A 17,281-nucleotide genomic window follows, 5' to 3' on the forward strand; every position below is an offset into this window, starting at 1 on the left:
ACAGGCGAAGCTAAACGATCACCAGCAGCTGTGAGCTTCTTATCAGAGCAGAGGTTTTGGCAGTTTGCTAGTCTGCAGGGTTCAGCTGGGTGTTTACACAATGCCAGGGCAGGAAGATATCAACAATGACTTAATGAAGCAAGTGTTACTGCTTGAGTGTCTGAGAGTGTCACTTGACATTTATCATTCGACAGTCAGAAAGGCTCAGAAACCAAAAGCTCTGGCCCTACATGCTTCATTTAGCATCTTAAATATAAAACGCTTCCTGGTAAGGATTAAAACAAATTACTGAAAGATAAGGATCATTTAGGAAAGTAAAGGTTTTTTTTTCTCTAACATGAAAAAATTATTGCTGTTACAAGCTGAGATTTTTCCATGAAAGTTTTGTTGGCCATAGAAATACATTTTCTCTTATTAATTACTTATTATTACAGTTATTAGTAATAATCTCATAAAATTCCCTTATTACGGTAATTGTTTTTTGTCTACAGCAAAGCCAGACAAAATCATATTATTGCTCGTATTCTCAAAAGTTGCTTAGCCCCAAAAGGCCTGCAGTGACAGTTCTAGTAGTGCCTGAAGAAATGTAAACAAAGACAGCTATTGTGCTTGCTATCAGGAGGTCGCCATTGTATGTGATAGTGCATAGTTGAGGAATTAATACACCTGGCTATTGATCGTAGTTTGGGTTTAAGTTGGCAGCTGTTTGTAAACACGAGTTTACAAATTATGAATGGGGTGGGATGCATTTAGAGTGATTTATTTACATGTTAGAATAGAAAACCAGTCATATACTTCTAAAAATGTTACAATCCAACGTTCAGAGGTATTAAGAGGCTAAACTTTTTATTTGTTCTGTGCCATGTTTACAGAGGAAGACAGAGGTCAAATATCTTATCTGAGCTTCAGATGTTTCTTCAGGAGAGCAAAGCTGTCCGCAGACTTGTTTCTGATTGGTTGGTGAGACTTGCCTCCTATAGGAGCAGCAAAACAGGTGGCCACTCCCACCGCACACGCACACACCAGCAGGTCCTTGTTATGGATGCCACTCTGGGGTTAGGCGTAACACAAGCAAGCAGGGGCGAGCCAGAACCAGGAGAGTGGGGGAAGAGGGAGATGGGGACACGGGAGATCACTGTTAATACACATGCCAGACATCATGGTCACACTATTAATACAGACACAAACACAGGCGAAGTGTGAGAGACAATCAAAACAAAGGCAAACTGGAAGGGGAAAGCAGGAGCTGGACAGGACAAACACACACAAACACGGAAAATCAATTACAGGTTTCCCATTTTCAGCTAGCTGGTCAATCTGAAGGAAACTCAAAGCAGCAACAGAGATCCGTAACAATCTCTTAAGATTGATGTCTCTTGGAATAAACGTTGGTTTAAAAAAGCAGTTATTCCTGTTCCATTATTTCTAGAAAATTTTATGACTTCAAATTCAAAACTTTACACAGATTTAATTAGTGTTTGGTAGCATTGCCTTTAAACTGCATGACCTGCATCAAACATTTTGGGTTTCCTTCCGCAAAAGCTTCTCACAATAACTTGCTGGAAATTTTCCCCCATTCTTCTTGACAGAACTGGTGGAACTGAGTCAGATTTATGATCAACTTTCTATGGGAACAAGTTCACAACTTTGGTCACTTGAAAACATTGTCTTTGTTGAATTTAAGTAGTTAGTGGGATGCTTAGGCTAATATGTTGGGATATTGCTGTAATATCTCTACATATGTTCTTTCCTTGTGTTGACATCTATTTTGTGAAGTGCATCAGTTCTTCCTGCAGCAAAAAGCTCAAACAACATGATGCTCCTACCCATGTAATTCACATTGGGATGTTGTCCCCAGGCTTGCAAGCTACCCTCTCTTTTCCCTTAATTTAAAGATGATCATTAGGACTAATCTTTCAGGTTAATGTCATCAGGCCACAGGAGAAAGTTAGTGTCTTTGTACCAATTGCTTCATCCTTACTGAACCTATACATGTAACTATATACTTGTTGCATATACAAACTGTTCTTTACAGATTCAAAGACAGACTTTTCAGTGGGAACCCTGTAACTTTAATGATGATAATACCACAAACAATACAGAAAATTACAGAACCTAGCAAAAGCATTGAAAACTCTTTGCACATTTTGTCACATTAAACTTAAGATTAAACTTTATAGTATTTTATTAGCATTTTTGGTTGTAAATCAACACAAAGCAGCACATAAATGTGAAGAGGAAAGAATATGAAGTGTGCACCATCGTGTTTAGGAATGGTTGGCTCAAGGTGATGGATGTCGGTAGTTTCCACTCAGAGCTTCTTGTGTATTGGCCAAAAAGTTGAACATAGGCAACCAAACATTGCTACACTTTTCAAATAAAAAAAAACATTTCTCGTATTCCTTCTGCTTCACAGATATACACTACTTTATTCTGTTACATGAAATCCAAATAAACCAAAATACAGTCTGTGGTGATAACCTGACAAAATAGAATAAAGTTCAAGAAGTATGAATGCTTTAGCAAAGCACCGTACAAACCCAGCATTCCTCATCTAATTTGGTATTTTGATTGCTTTTCCACAAACTTGCTGATCAAAGTGCAGTTTCTTGGTCAGGGCTTCAGCTTACCTCATACACTCCAGAGAAGATGGACATGAATCGGCTCAGCACCGCGGCACAGATGCTGGCTATGTGGACAAACGGACCCTGGAGGTGAAGAGAGTACATTAGAGTTACTGGACGGATTTTCACACAGACCAGTTTCAGTGAAACAAAAGGATCCAGACTGGGACGTGTATCAGAACAGATAAATCAGCGAGTAATTGCTGGATGTGGCAGCTGTCCCGCTACTGTAATGGAGAAAATGAATGTACTCCGTTGAATAATTTGCGTCGGTCCCGTGAGGCGAGGGAGTGAGGGGAAACATGACAGAAGCTGATTTATTACTCACAGGCTGGAATGAAAGAGCAGATAGAGCGGTAGAGAAAGACATGACTACAGGATGATCTATAATAGATGTGTGGTGACAGAGCAATCTTGAAGGTAAAGAGGTTAAAAAGAGGGTCTGTTAACCTCTTTGCCCACTGGCATCCCGCTGCCGAGAGCAGCAGTCAGGCCGATGACTTTAGCTATGAAGGCTTTGAGGGTCAGGTACTCTTTCAGGACTACGCCTCTCAGGATGGTTTTGAGCTCTGGGATGCCAGAACCTGTCAACAAAACAAAGAAAACGCCAAACGGTGAACAAGCTATTGCAGCTACGTCAGTAAAAGTGAAGTTACCTTTTGCTAACTTCAAACGATGAAACAAACGGAGACAGAGAAGAGAGACAATGAGAGCTAACCGATGGCCTGAGGGGAAACCAGATGACAGAAGAGCGAGGCAAAAACGATGAGGATTATGGGATATGTAACCCAGGCAAGGTACTGCAGCGGCACATTGCCCTTAAGTTCTCCATGTATCCATTTGTAGGCTTTAACACAAAAGAAAAGCAACAACTGCATATGAGAATAAACATGGTAAATATCTGCTGCAGCACAATGAAACCACTGTGAAAATGCAGATTTAATAATAATCATCAGAGTAAATGCGACCAGGGTACCTTGTAGACTCTTGGCACTGGCGTAGTCCATGCTCCAGCTGACCAGAGCCATAGTCAGACCCAGAAGGATCAAAAATATCCAGTCCTCCCCCATCTTCGTCACAATGTACCGCCTCACTCGAGCCAAACAGTCTGGGTCAGAGAGATAAAATTATTATTCAAATCTACTGCAAGCATAAACTGATTAAATTACAATTTTGGCAATTGGATCAAAAAGGGACATCAAGATAATTTTAACATTGACCCTAAAATGATTTGAGTTGTTTGCAAGTTTAGGAAATCTTAAAGAAAGCATACAATACAAAATAAAGATTAAAAAAACTTAATATTAAGGCGTCAATTTTAATTTTGTTAAACCCAAAACATGACCTTAGGTTCACATCATCTGGTCGGCTTTAGTTTAAAAAAACTGAGGCACTCCAAATGAAAATCTGACTTGTTCTCCATATCGTTAGCTCCATCTATCTTCTCACCATCTCTGACCAGCTTCTGTTTTTTCTTAAAAAGAGTATCAACACAGCATGATGCTGCCACCACCATGTTTCACCCTGGAGACGGTGTGTTCATGAGGATGTGCAGTCATAATTTTCCAGGACGTGTACAGAACATCCTTCCTGCCAGGAACCATCAACATCTACAACAACTCTTTGAAGAACCTTGGGTAATATGAGTAACAATTATATTTAATTTTGCTTTGGGATTAGTACAGTATTTATTTTATTTGAACTGAAATGAATTCAAATGCACATTTTAATATACTGATTCAAACTATACATTGAGTGATGTATAGCTGTGCATTTTGTTTTCCATCCTGCTGACGGTATCAGCTCCTCACAGTCATCCTGATCTCAGTGGCTTAAAATTTTACCTTAAGTCCTGCTGGTATTAAAGTTCTGTATCACATTTTATGAGCTTATCGTGTGGCATGTAAAATCATAATGTGCAAAGCATTCAGAAACCGATGCTGTACAATAATCTCTGTGTCACGGCAGAGCTGTGCCGTTAAAGAATTTTGCTTTCACTAAAGACAGACGCAAAACTGCTAAATGGAAGTGACGATAACGAGGCTGCAGGTTTGGAAAAGCCGCCGGTGTTGCTCACCCTGGCATTTGGAGTAGGGCTGAGGCTTCTTGGTGGAGGAGTTGTGGCTTTGATGTGACTCCAAGATGGCAGGGTTCTGATGGAGGTGATGCCGCCGGCCGAGGCCTCTGCGGCCCGTGGCCGAGGTGTTTTCCCCGGTTTGTCTTCTCCATTGTCTCTCTGTCAGCAGGCGGGCGGCCTCCCGTCGGGCCAAGTTTCCAAGCTGCTCCCTGTACTCCCCGTACAGCTGTAACGCAGGGGCAACACCGAGGGTCACTGAGAAACAGAAAGCACTACCAACAAAACCTTCTGTTTGCAGAAAACAGGACGCAGTAAAAAGTTGGGTGAAATCCACAAGCCAGGGGAAATGGTTTTGGAGAGGAATAAAATAAAATCTGCTAGTGTGAAACCTGGGATTACAAGAAAGAGATGTGAATTTGTGCCTTGTGTGTAAAGGGATACACATCAGCCTGAATACCTTGACAGACAAAAATAGACAAATATGGCATCGAGAGTGGAAAAACCCCTCCCTGAGTGGAGGAAGAGGCTGAACAAGAGCCCGAGGAGGAGATCCTGGAGGAGAAAACACATGCCACATCTTCTTCTTCCGACTGCGTGCCTGCTTTACGCCTACAACCACAGGGCCTGGCACACACGCCGGGGCCAGAAAACACGACACCTTGCGATCGGTTTGCAGAGCAATCGTTAAAATCGCAGGAGCCGTAAAACGCTGCAGAGGCTCCGAGCTGCAACCAAACCCTGCAGATCACATGCATCCCACCACTCAAGCTAAAAAATCATAAGGAGGGCTGGCTGCCACGCATTTCTGTCTCATGTTCACACAGGAAAGGAGAGCAGGCACATCCAAGCACGAGGCCCTGCACTCTCAGCTTCCAAGCACATCATTTCCCAATGAAGTCACAATATGAAGGACAATCTGCGAGCTCATCTGCTGGGAGACGTTTCAGCCTGACGGGGACAAGTTGTTGTTTTTTTTTTAATTATTTTTATTTTTGGGAAAGATTTTTTTTCAGATTTTCTTCCTTTAACAAACAGCCCCAATGTGATAACTGACTCACTACAACCACATGACAAAGTGACTAATATAGAAGTTTATAATTAATACATGAATGCACCACATAGCAGGTGGCCATGCAGTTACTGCCGCAGGCTTTTGAAGCCTCTAAATCGTCTAGTGAGTTATTTTAAATCTCGTTAAACACCACAAATCACAAAGTGTAATTTGGAACATCAGCTGCATCCCTAACAGGATGGTAGACTCAACCTCATAAAGAAATTACTTACACAATACCCGAAACTAAAAATCTCAGTTTTAGTTTGGATGTTTTCAATCGTTTTGAAGTCCAGATGCTGTTGGAGTGAAAGTGGTAAACATTTCTCAAGGATGCATTTAAAATGAGTTCAGGAGTTTGTTCCGTGGACAGAAAATGAAACATAGATAGTCATTCATTATTTTGGATCTAATCTGGTTTTTATTTCAGTTTCTTGGTCTTGTTTTAAATCTGACTAAATATCTTCATTTTAGACTAGTTAGGAATAACAAAGTTGCTTCTGTTTGTGAAATGGCAGAAATATCAGGAGACATTCTGGAACAAATATCAAAACAATCTTGATAAACAATCTGGGAAATCCAGATGATGATATCAGAGCTCTGTAATCTCTGATTAATTAATGATTCATTCTCTTCATTTGAATAAACTGAAGGCCCTATGTGGATGTATTTTAAGGCTCCAAACATGTTGTTCCCCAGTATAAAATCTAAAAAAGATATCAGTATTGAATATCCTTGGGTACAATTTCCAGATGCATGAAGGCGTCACATTCAGCAGTTTAAATGCAGTGTAAATACCATGGGAATGTCCAGCTGTCTCACAAAGATGAAAGTGTTTAAGTAGAAAATGTGAGTATCAATCCCAGAACAAAATCAAAAGAAGTTGTGAAGATGCTAGCTGAAGCAGCTGATAATCGCTAAGAGAGCGATTATCCACAGTAAAATAAGTGAAATATGTCCCACACCAACATGAGTTGAAAGGCCACTCAGAGAGGAATGGCAACAAAGCAACAAGGAAAAGACAAGCCACATTTTCTGAATTCACTCAGGCACAACAACTTCATGATTCTGGACATGTCCTGTCCCAAAGTGTCTGACTATAATGTCCAAAATGGAAACAATAAATGCCAGATTTTATGCAGACCAAAGAAAATCAAATCTAAGATAAAAAATGTAATAATAATTGAACGATAATCTTGCATCTCAGGAAGGAGTCAGCAGCATAAATAATAATGTAATTTTAATACCTAATTTAACTACAGACAATTTTTATGACATAAAAAGTCAATAGATAAATGTAAAAATGACTTTTTGTTTTATTTATGCAAGTAAATTAGAAACATTTCTTAAAAGGAAGTTTTTTGGAGATAAAATATATTTTAATGTAAACTGAAATGTATTGAGCTATTTTGAAACCTTAGTGAAATAAAAAAGAGTTGGAAAAAGACAATTTAGCCCCTTTCAGGGCGAATAAAAGTAATCAAATAAAGTCAGCCTCCGTCTGCAGGGAGCCTTGGGTCGTGGCGGTTTTACCTGTTCTTCATCAGTTGTCTTCAGCATGATGTGGCAGCAGCTCTGGTGCTGTTCTGTCTCTCATCACACTCTGCAGACGAGCTCACCACCACCAACACTGATATGCTACACATTAACATGGGAACGCTAATCCATCAACATCATCAAACAGCTGCTGGCACCAGGCACCGCCGAAACCAGGGACAGTGGCAACAGGAACCTGGAGGACGAAGAACTACCAGCGAAACATTTTACCTCCAATGGAAAGCAGACAGAATGCTCTTGCATTATGTTTCGTATTCATTGGGGAAGTAATTTATGGTGGAGCTTCATGGCCAGCTAGTTTTGAATCTACTCAACAGAATTGGGCCCTTTTTAAAGAAGTTTGTTGTTCTCTAAAAATAAAAATAAAGGCTCATTGAGCTCTTTACCAATTCACACTTCCTCTTGTATGATGAAGGCACAGGGTTGCCATTTCATACATAAATGATTGCAAATCAGTTTATTTCTCATGGTAGTTAAGCCTTTTGATGAATTATGGAGATCTCTCATATAATTCAGTTTAATTGTGCTCTATTTTCTCAAAACTTTATGCAACATCATGCTTGTTCCTGTTTACTGATCTCTTTCTGATCCCTTATATGTGTTTCACGTTTTGAGCCCTTCATTAGAGGATAGCATAATCATGTGTTAGAGTGGCATAGTCAAAGTTCAGAACTAAATACAATTGAGAATCTGTGACAAAGCATCAAAACTTGTATTCACGTTGATGTGCTCTCAACTCAACCTGACTCAGCTCGGAGAAAACTTTCAACTTTTCAACAAGCAAAACTGACCTGCTGCTGAAACCGTGTTATTTTCCGTCCTTTTCACAATAAAAGACCCGTCTGTGTTAATCTATCTCATAAAATCCAGTTCAAATACACCAAAGTTTGTGCTTGTAACAAGGTAAAGTGTAAAAAAGGTTCACTGAATGAGAATACTTTTACCAGGTAGCGTAAGACGTTGAACAAATGAGCTGGTGACAGCGTGAGAAGGCCGCCGCAGTCAGGATTTATTCCTGTCTGGTCATTTGCTTTCTCTCAGCCTTGTGTGTTCATTGTGTCACCGTTTGACCTTGTAGGCACAGTGCACAGTGAAAAACACAGAGCCCTGAGTTGATATCAGTGATTCAGTAACCATTTTGTCTAAATGTTCTCACATGTCACAGCGACGTTGGAACAGTTTTCTTTGGCTCTCACAAATCCGGACCAGCCCTAACATGAAGTCTCTCTTCTCAGTCATCTTCCTTCATTTATTTGTCCCACTACAACAAGATTCCCTCATATCTCTTTGTGGTTTTAATTATTTCTCCCTTGAATTTCTCTGAGGAAACATGAAGGCAGCCAGGCGTATCTGCTCACCTCAGACATTTGGACCTCTCATTAGGAGCTTAAAGTGGAAAAAAAAAACTTTTATAGGAAGTGAACTGCTTTGATTGCATTTTTGGCAAGCCTAATTAGTGATAGAAAATGAAGAATCACGGACTATTCCCCATAGGCTTACTTATAAATAAAGGAAGAGTTTGAAACAATCTCTGAGTGTTTGTTTTGCTGCCAAGCAATCGAATTTTCCTAACATCTTATTTACAAGTATTTCTCACTGATTTTCCAGTCAATCTTTGCATCTAATCATGACAGAATATGGTGCAGTGTGAGCTTAAAATATGAGGAAAGTCAACAGCTGGGTGAAAACACAAACCAAAGAAAAACGAAGAAGAAAAACGATAACGACAGAAAACATTGCGCAAAGATGATGCACAGATAAATCAACCTTCAGTTCGACAACGAATTTTTCAATCAAATATGTTCTTATCGCACTTAATTGTATACCAGAGAGAATACAATACGCAAAACAGGAGTTTTCTTATTTTAAAGGAAAAATTAGAAAACTGATAGAAATAAACAGAAGGTGGTTATGCCCCTCATGGAAGCAACACATAGAGAGAACAAGAAGTCTGATAACTTTCAGAGCTGTGTTCCCCTGAAACAGATCCTGGACAGACAGGTTCTGTCTGGACAGATCAATTCGATAGGAATTGATGGTTCTCAGTTCTCATCTCTGTCTTCTGCAGGGTCCAGCTGTCAAATTGCAGTACATTGGCACACCTTCAACCACAGTAATGGAACGTTCTGAGGATGCTGGTAGGAAGTGATGCTTGTTTTAATTTTCTCAGAAAATGCCCAGTGGTGACCATCCAATGTATTTTATGCAAAAATACAATTTTCATGTACGTTTCTATAGATTTAGTTGAGAAACTGCACAAATGATGTCTAAAGGCTTATGTTGCTTAAGACCAAATGTTCGATGATGTAATTTAAATAGTTTTTTTTTAAGTTTTGAAGTTTATTAGGGTCAGATTTACATGTTCATATTAATAAATTAGACTTCCACTGAAAGGTTCATTTAATTAATTGATTTAATTACAGAAACTCGTCTGTAGATGCATTACAGATGTCAAGTTCTTAAGAAAACTAGATTGTTTCATAAGAACAGTAAGTTTGAGGTTCTACTGGGGTGTTGGAGAAGTCCAGGTTGGTTTAATATGAGTCTGTGCTGCTGGTTCTGATGTTTCTCATCTTTCTTTGCAACGCTGCAGTGGGGTTTAGATCAGTAAGCTATGCTGCATTACTGGGCTGCAAACCCACTGATCACTGTGGTCTTTAAAGCAGGTGTTGGTACTTTTGGAAGAGTGGAGATGCTGTTGGAAAATTAAATCAGCTTTAGAGAATGAAGTTCTCTAAAATGAACAACAGCATTGACATTGGAGTCAATAAAACACTTAACAGAAGTTGTGCCTCCCCAATTCATCACTGACTGTAGAAACGTCACCCTGAACCTTGTGCAACTTGAATTGTGCCTCTGTGGTTTTGATATGAACAATGTGGACCTCCACTTAGGATCCAAAGCCATCGAGTAACATGAACTAAAATAACAATAACAGATTGATCTAAAGTAAAACAGAAACCAGGTTGAGTTTACCAAATTAAGAATGAGTAAGGCAGAACACAGAAAAGAAATAATCAAAACTATGAACTCAGAAATAAACAACCCAAGACATAACAGAGGGATACCCAGACAGGATAAGTGAGACCACCACTGCTCTACATTCGTCCCCCAAATTCTCATTTTGTGATTTCTAGTTGAAATGCAAAATATACTTTTACCTGGAAACAGAATTTAGGATGAACAAGCAACAGTTCAACAGTTTTTCTCTTTGGCCTAGGCAACATATTTCTGATAATATCATATAATATATCTGATAATATCAGACTGGCGACCTGTCCAGGGTGTACCCCGCCTCTCGCCCGGAACGTAGCTGGAGATGGGCACCAGCAACCCTCCCGACCCCATTGGGGACAAAGGGTGAACAGAAAATGGATGGATGGATGGATGGATGGATGTCTGGATACTGTCTGTGAACTACTGTCTTACTTAGCAATGACCTGCTGCGTCAATAACTTTCTGCCGTCAAACAGTCCTACCTCTGCTTATAGTTTATAACATGACAAAATTTGTGCTTCAAAAGGATTTCATGTAATATTCTACACTTCAAAAACTGAAATAAGGATTCTCATTAAATGGAAGTGATTATAATCAAGATAGCACAAATAAGTGCTTAAAATAATCCTTTTTTTAAAATTGCTTAATTAAATAACTTTCTTAGTGATAAAATTAATTAGGCTTAAAAATCAAAGTCCTTCAACCAAAAAATGCATAGGTAGAGGATAATAAAAGAAAAAAAGCTGCAAAAATTTTAAAGAGATCTTCGAAAATCTTGAACACATGGATTGTTTTTATCCTCATATCCATCATTGTAATTTCCCCCTTACTTTCTGTGAGTTCGTACATTTTGTTTACTGAAAGTTTTATCATGTTTATGCATAAAGAGCAGGAAAGACCAACTAAATGTAAGCGAATAAATTGCACCCAGAGCAGTAATGTGAGTCCCTTTAGATATGACGAGATACTAAATGATGTCGATTATGCCGACGTTGATACTGCCAACATTGTGCAGCTCTAAAGTCTGACTCATTGAAAGCAAGCCGAAAGAAACGAGGAATGACTCAACATTTTGGTGCTGGCAGGAGGCCTAAAGGATCTTACTGCTCTTCACTTTAACAAGATCATACTTTTCACAAAAAAAACAATAAACCCAATGTGAAAATTAACGCACCCAGAAAGAAACTTTGCAGAGTGAAAGAGAGAAACTCTTTGACCACAGCCAGAGCTGCTGGTAGAGGCAGAGGCTTAAAGGGCAGCATGACATTGAGAGTTAATTAGACAAACTAAACGTACATTCCTGAGTCTCTTATTAGGAAAAGCTGCATATTCATAAGAAACACACAAGCAAACTTTTCCTCTATGTATTCATAAGACTGGTAAATAAGAATCTGTGTGTACTGAAGGTTAACAAGAGCAAAGCCCTGTCCTGTAGCACAAGGTTAATGATAAAATCTGACCCACTCACTGATCAGCAGATAAGCACACACACATTCCAAGAGTGTGTATGTCTCCATATGCATACACTAATTAACCGGCACAATAACAATCCCATGGCTCATCCAAACACTGCTCAAGCTGTCATGTTTTAATTAAGGCAAGTCGGAGCCAAAAGGGGGAAAACACATAAAACCGAACAATGCAACTTTACACGGAGTAACTCAGCAACTCTAAACCACAGAGATCATTCTGTTCACATTAACTTGATAATATTAAAAAAATACATGAGAGGAATTTTAAACACTAGAAAGGTAAATAAAACTTGATGATTCGTTCAAAAATCAAAATCACATCTGTTTGTGCTAAAAGGTTTATACTCTAAGAGAGAGATGTCCAAAAAATCCACATGGACACAAATCATCAAGTTTTAAATGGTCACTGGCCACAAAAATATGATTTTTGCTAAATTAAAAATATTCCTCAACAATAAACTATACATGCAACATTTGAGTGAAACAAAGAAACTCATTTTTGAGGGAAAGGATTTGTAAATCTTTGCAGATCCAAAACATCAAAAGGATTTTGTAGTTTTGCTTCATTAAATAAAAAAAAGAAGAAAAAATAATTTAGTTTTCAAACTTTTGCAGGGGTTCAGCTGATTTTTATTGTCTTGTTTATTCTGAAAGACAAGAAAAGTTTTCCAGTCTGTCTTTCCTTAATAATGTTTGCCATATTAAACCAGGTTTAAAAATTAATTCAGTGCAGATTTGGGTCCTCCCAGGTCTGCTTCTGAGTAAAAACAGATGGATATTTGTGGTAATATTTACTATGAAATTAAAAAGAAAGCAAGTTTAGACTTTTAACAGACATACATTTGCGTCGTCACTAATATTTTAATGAAAGAAGAAGTTTCCAACCTCATCTGTGCTGTGCTGGTGGATGAGGTACCATATGTACCATTCTTGAGTTGCTTCCAGGGGCCTCAGTGGGACTTTGGACAACCTCGCTCTAAGAGGAAACCAGTTAAATTACAAAGTCAGACTTACCAGAAACTGATCTATATTCAGAACCGTCTCAAATGTGTTGATACGCTCTCTCATCTTTCCTGTCGCTTTTCCTCTAAGCTGCTCCTGTTGTTCAGTCTCCAGCTTCTCTCCAACTTGCAGCAAGCAGTCTGGAATTCTGTCTTACATCTGTCCTTTGCTGTCTTTGACCATGTGGAGGACAAACACCGAATCTGCCTCTGCACTGTACTGCAACTACAGTGAGTGACAGGTATGGTGAGAGCTGCACGCACACACTGAGGGGGAAGCAGCAGAGGTTAATACGGCCACTTGAAGGTTGACAATAAAGTGTCAGCAGCTCTTAATTCAGAGGGGAAGTCTCTGAGTCAGGCGGCCGATCCAGCAGCGTCCTGCAGCGAGATTATAAATGTTACCAGGATCTGAGCTGCAGGTATGAAAATAATACCTGCTGACTGAGAGGAGACCACAGTTGTGTCCAGTCTGCATGGGGCTGGCTGCATTTTACTGTAAGCACCTTCAGCATTGATGAAATGTTTCCCTAAACCTTGATTTATCTCCGCTGTGATAAACATCTGATCTTTATTTTGTTTCCCTAAACTCTTCTGGCCCTGATTTCTGTTTTATCAGACTAAAAACATGCAAAATGACAGAATATTGAGCTACTTGAAATGTTTGGTGTTTTAAACTTGCTGTTTGGTCAAGCGTTTTCCTTTTCTTAGATAAAACTTTTCTCATACAGTAACATAACAAAATTTGTTTATTTGAGGGATTTCTGAAAAGCAAAAGAAACTGGAGTTTTTAGACTTATGCAGATGCAGTCAGAGCAAAAATTAAAGTAGTTTCTTTTTCACTTCTACGGCCTTATTGACCAGGACGTAATGAAGTTATGTAATCCTACCAAGCTTACAATTACTTAAATGTGACTGAGTATATTCCACAACTAAAAGCTTGGTAAGCCACTTTTATGCATGTCAATGAAGTCAACACTATGATGAGTTTGTGCTGGTTTGGTTTTAATCAAACATCTCTACTTTAGACTCCTCTGTCAAATTGACTTTTTTCCAGAAATCTTGTTTATACAAATGCAACTTTGAGAGAAGATGCTTTATGTTTCTGCTTACTCTCCTTTCAGCGGTTTTGTCCTAAACTTTGCAGTAGAATATGAGAATGTCTTCTGGTTTGACGATTTTTCTGAGCATTAAATGGTCAGACCTTGGAGTGAAGTTGCTCACATGCCTACTATTACTGAGATTGGAAAGTTGTATTGTCTTGTCTAGCAAAATGCAAAAAAAAAATCCTGCTTTTGTTTAGGTAATCACAATTGCTGATGATCAGATAAATAAGTGTTTTGGATTAACAACATCCGGATCCTCCACAATGGCATGTTGTCAAGGTAGATTTTACATTATGTTGTATTGTGTTATGGTCATAAAAACTGGAATTTATGTAACTGAGGTTAAATGTATGTGATTTTATTGAGGTATGGGGATTGAAATATCATTTAAGTCTTACTTTCAGGGATCTTTGAGGGATGCTGGTCTTTTTTGCAATACCAAAACTGTCACTTGCCAGCAATGTCTGTCTGAAAGAAAACACTTTTCTCCAGCGGATTCCAAATACACTCTATACAAGGCTCTGTGAGTCAGTCAAGTGAGGGTACACAGGACAAAGTGAGAGCAAAACCTTAGAGCACACTGGTACTGGCTGCTTTTTATCCAGCAAATACTGGTGGGCTCCAGTTACTCTATAAAAGAACTGAAACAAAAACACTTAGTGTTTCCAAAGACTCCAGCTTTACCCAGCTCACTTCACCTCATTTATAATGTCTACTGAGCAGAATCTCTTCCAAAAGTGTCTTGATCTCCACAAGCATGAAATAATGAACAGTTTGTTATTCCCCACCCCCAAAAAACTTCTGATTGTAACTTCTAACACTTACAAAAACCTGATCCACAAGTTTCTTTAAGCTTGCCTGATGACAGGTTGTTTTGACCTTGATGACGCGGCTCAAAAGTAAGGACATTTATACTTGGTCAATTATTTCTTTGCTGTAAAAACTTTTCTTGGCAATAAATCCTGTTGTGTTGCAAAGTCTGTTTATTTCCCCTCTTTAGGGGACACATTTGCAAAGAAAATGCATGTGCATGTTCAGCAGCTGAGCTGCAAGAGGTTTATCTGAGGGTGGAGAACATAGATTATTAGCCTTAGGCATGCTGCTCCTGTCAGAGTGAACAACACAACCACACTAGCTGACGTGCAACAAAAGCTTTTTGAAGAAAACGGAGTGTGACCAAAGGTAGAGGTGCCAGGCTGCTTGTATGATTCTCACACTCATTGCTAAGACTTCTGTATGTTGGAAGAACAGTACATGGACTACATGTTTAATAGTGGTTTTCTAATAAAATTAACCAATCAAATCACTTCACATTCACCCAATCATGCCTACAAACACACTCACATTCATACCAATTGATTGTGAACTTGTGACACATTGAGAGAACCAAACTCACAACTTTGAATTGCAAGATAAATGCGCTGCCTGCAGTCTGTGACCAATAGAAAGTACTTCTGAATCAGGACTGCAATACAGGATACATTGATCTGTAGACAAGTTAAGTGGGTTAACTTTCAGATCACAACTCATCAGACTCACCAGACAACTACTCTTCCCAATAAGTCACAGCCAGTCCCACTAACAAATCGTCAAATAGCCGATATGTTATGTATGTGTCAACTTTACTTATAAAGCATACTTAAAAACAATCGCTGTACAAGAAAAACAATAAACAAAAGATTTATTTTAAAAAATCTGCAAGAAAAATGAGAAATTACATTAAAAAGGTGAAACATTACCAAACCAATATGTTTTTTTACTTATTTGTTGAAACTATGTCATGACAATTTGTTATGAAACAGATAATCTGTGAAAAAAATCGAGCTCCTCCACCGTCCACGTATCAACCAATAAAAGCCAGGAGGAAGGTCTTAGCGCTATCAATCAATCATGTGAACATGCTGCTAAATGTGCTAATGGTGGAGAAACAATTTTACGTCACAGGAAAACTGTTTATCAGTGGCCATGCTAGCTAGTCTTAGCATTCCTGGAAGATTCTGCTAACGGGGAGAAGGTGTATCATAGCAGAGAGCAAGGCGAGGGAGTGCCACACACATAGGCATGATTAACTGGGAAAAGGATTTTAATCTGTTTCACTCTATATTGTCACGACACAGTGACATTTAAATACTTTTTATAAGTTAAATTCTGCACCTGTCTTTAGTTTTGCTTTAAAGTGGAAGGCTGTTCTTAAGCATCTTCATTATTGATCAATCTTTAATGAAAGACCTTCAGGAAGAATGCAGCAGATGATCTAAGAGATCTACAAATAGAATATGGACCAAGAAGTTCTGAAATACATATTTTGGGGCCAAGCCATATTTAGTGCCTTATAAACAATAGATGATGCCAACCAATAGTTAGCAGCAGGAAAAGCTGTTCAGCATAGGCAGAAAAGTTTTAGTCAATTGGTAGAATGAACTAAAATTAATAATGAAACTAATTTATTCAAATGAGTTCATTCAAACTGGATTTGAATTTAAATCTTTATTGTTATAATTGACCTAAATCGGATGTGATGGTTCGAATTTTGTTGAGATTAAAATTATTTTGAATTACTATTACATAAACAAACTGAAGACAAAACACTCAGATTGGAGAATGTCTTATTTAAATTTGAATTCTTTTATTGTTGATTTTATTGTTCAGATCAGGAAAACATAACATGTAGAATATATCCTGAGTGTAACTTTAATGTTTGTTTCACCTTCTTATCTTATCCCCAATATGAACACTTTTAAAATATGTTAGAGATACATTTATACAACTTTGATGTTTGAATTAAAAAGTGAATTCTTATGGAGCTTTTTTTTTTCTAATCAGTAACTTAAAGATTTACCTTTTAATTTGATCTCACATTAGCTGTTCGGTCTGATTTGTTTTCTCTACCACACTTTCCTTTTATTCCACCCTTAAGCCTCAGTAGCATCATAAATCAACCTGCAGTCTCAGTTTACAGGAAGCATTTCACTTGTTTTTCCACCCACCACGCTTCTCTAAAGGTTTCCCTCATTTGAAACCTGATTTTTGAAATGCCACAAGTGGTTTCTGTCCAAGCCGTCTCACCTGCGTCTGAACTCTCCCGGCAACCTTTCACCTTTCTGCCCTTCTGTTCCCCTCATCAAACTTTCCCTCTCACCACCCTGTGTCTTCATCCATCCAACCAACCCCACTGCCGAGCTGAAACCTTACTCGCTGATAATTTTAGCAAGCGTGTGACCCAATGTTCACTGACACATTTCTGTTTCACTCTCTCTAACGGTTTGTCGTGGGTTTTTTTTTTTTTACCCTGCCCGTCTCTCCCAGGAGGCTTTTCCTCCAGACAGGTGGTGCATTTTAACCTTTGCACCAAACAATGGCAGGTTATTGACACTATTTCATAATGTGGTGTCTGAT

General features: G+C 38.7%; 1 protein-coding gene across 3 annotated transcripts in view; it reads right to left on the reverse strand.

Annotated features, from left to right (window-relative positions):
• Nucleotides 1-17,281, reverse strand: part of clcn1b (chloride channel, voltage-sensitive 1b) — a 33,657-nt gene that overhangs the window by 12,773 nt on the left and 3,603 nt on the right. The window contains exons 2-7 of one of the 3 annotated variants that reach the window (XM_028012467.1): nt 4,702-4,927; nt 3,601-3,732; nt 3,343-3,471; nt 3,075-3,208; nt 2,631-2,708; nt 972-1,050 (exon numbers count right to left, since the gene is read on the reverse strand). In XM_028012467.1, coding sequence (XP_027868268.1) covers nt 972-1,050; nt 2,631-2,708; nt 3,075-3,208; nt 3,343-3,471; nt 3,601-3,732; nt 4,702-4,927 — 778 coding nt within the window. Of the gene's footprint in view, nt 1-971; nt 1,051-2,630; nt 2,709-3,074; nt 3,209-3,342; nt 3,472-3,600; nt 3,733-4,701; nt 4,928-7,285; nt 7,530-17,281 lie in introns of those variants that run through there. The other 2 variants (XM_028012468.1, XM_028012466.1) reach the window with 2 other exon arrangements.

Source organism: Xiphophorus couchianus, chromosome 3 (genome assembly GCF_001444195.1).
Source record: "Xiphophorus couchianus chromosome 3, X_couchianus-1.0, whole genome shotgun sequence".
Taxonomy (NCBI): domain Eukaryota; kingdom Metazoa; phylum Chordata; class Actinopteri; order Cyprinodontiformes; family Poeciliidae; genus Xiphophorus; species Xiphophorus couchianus.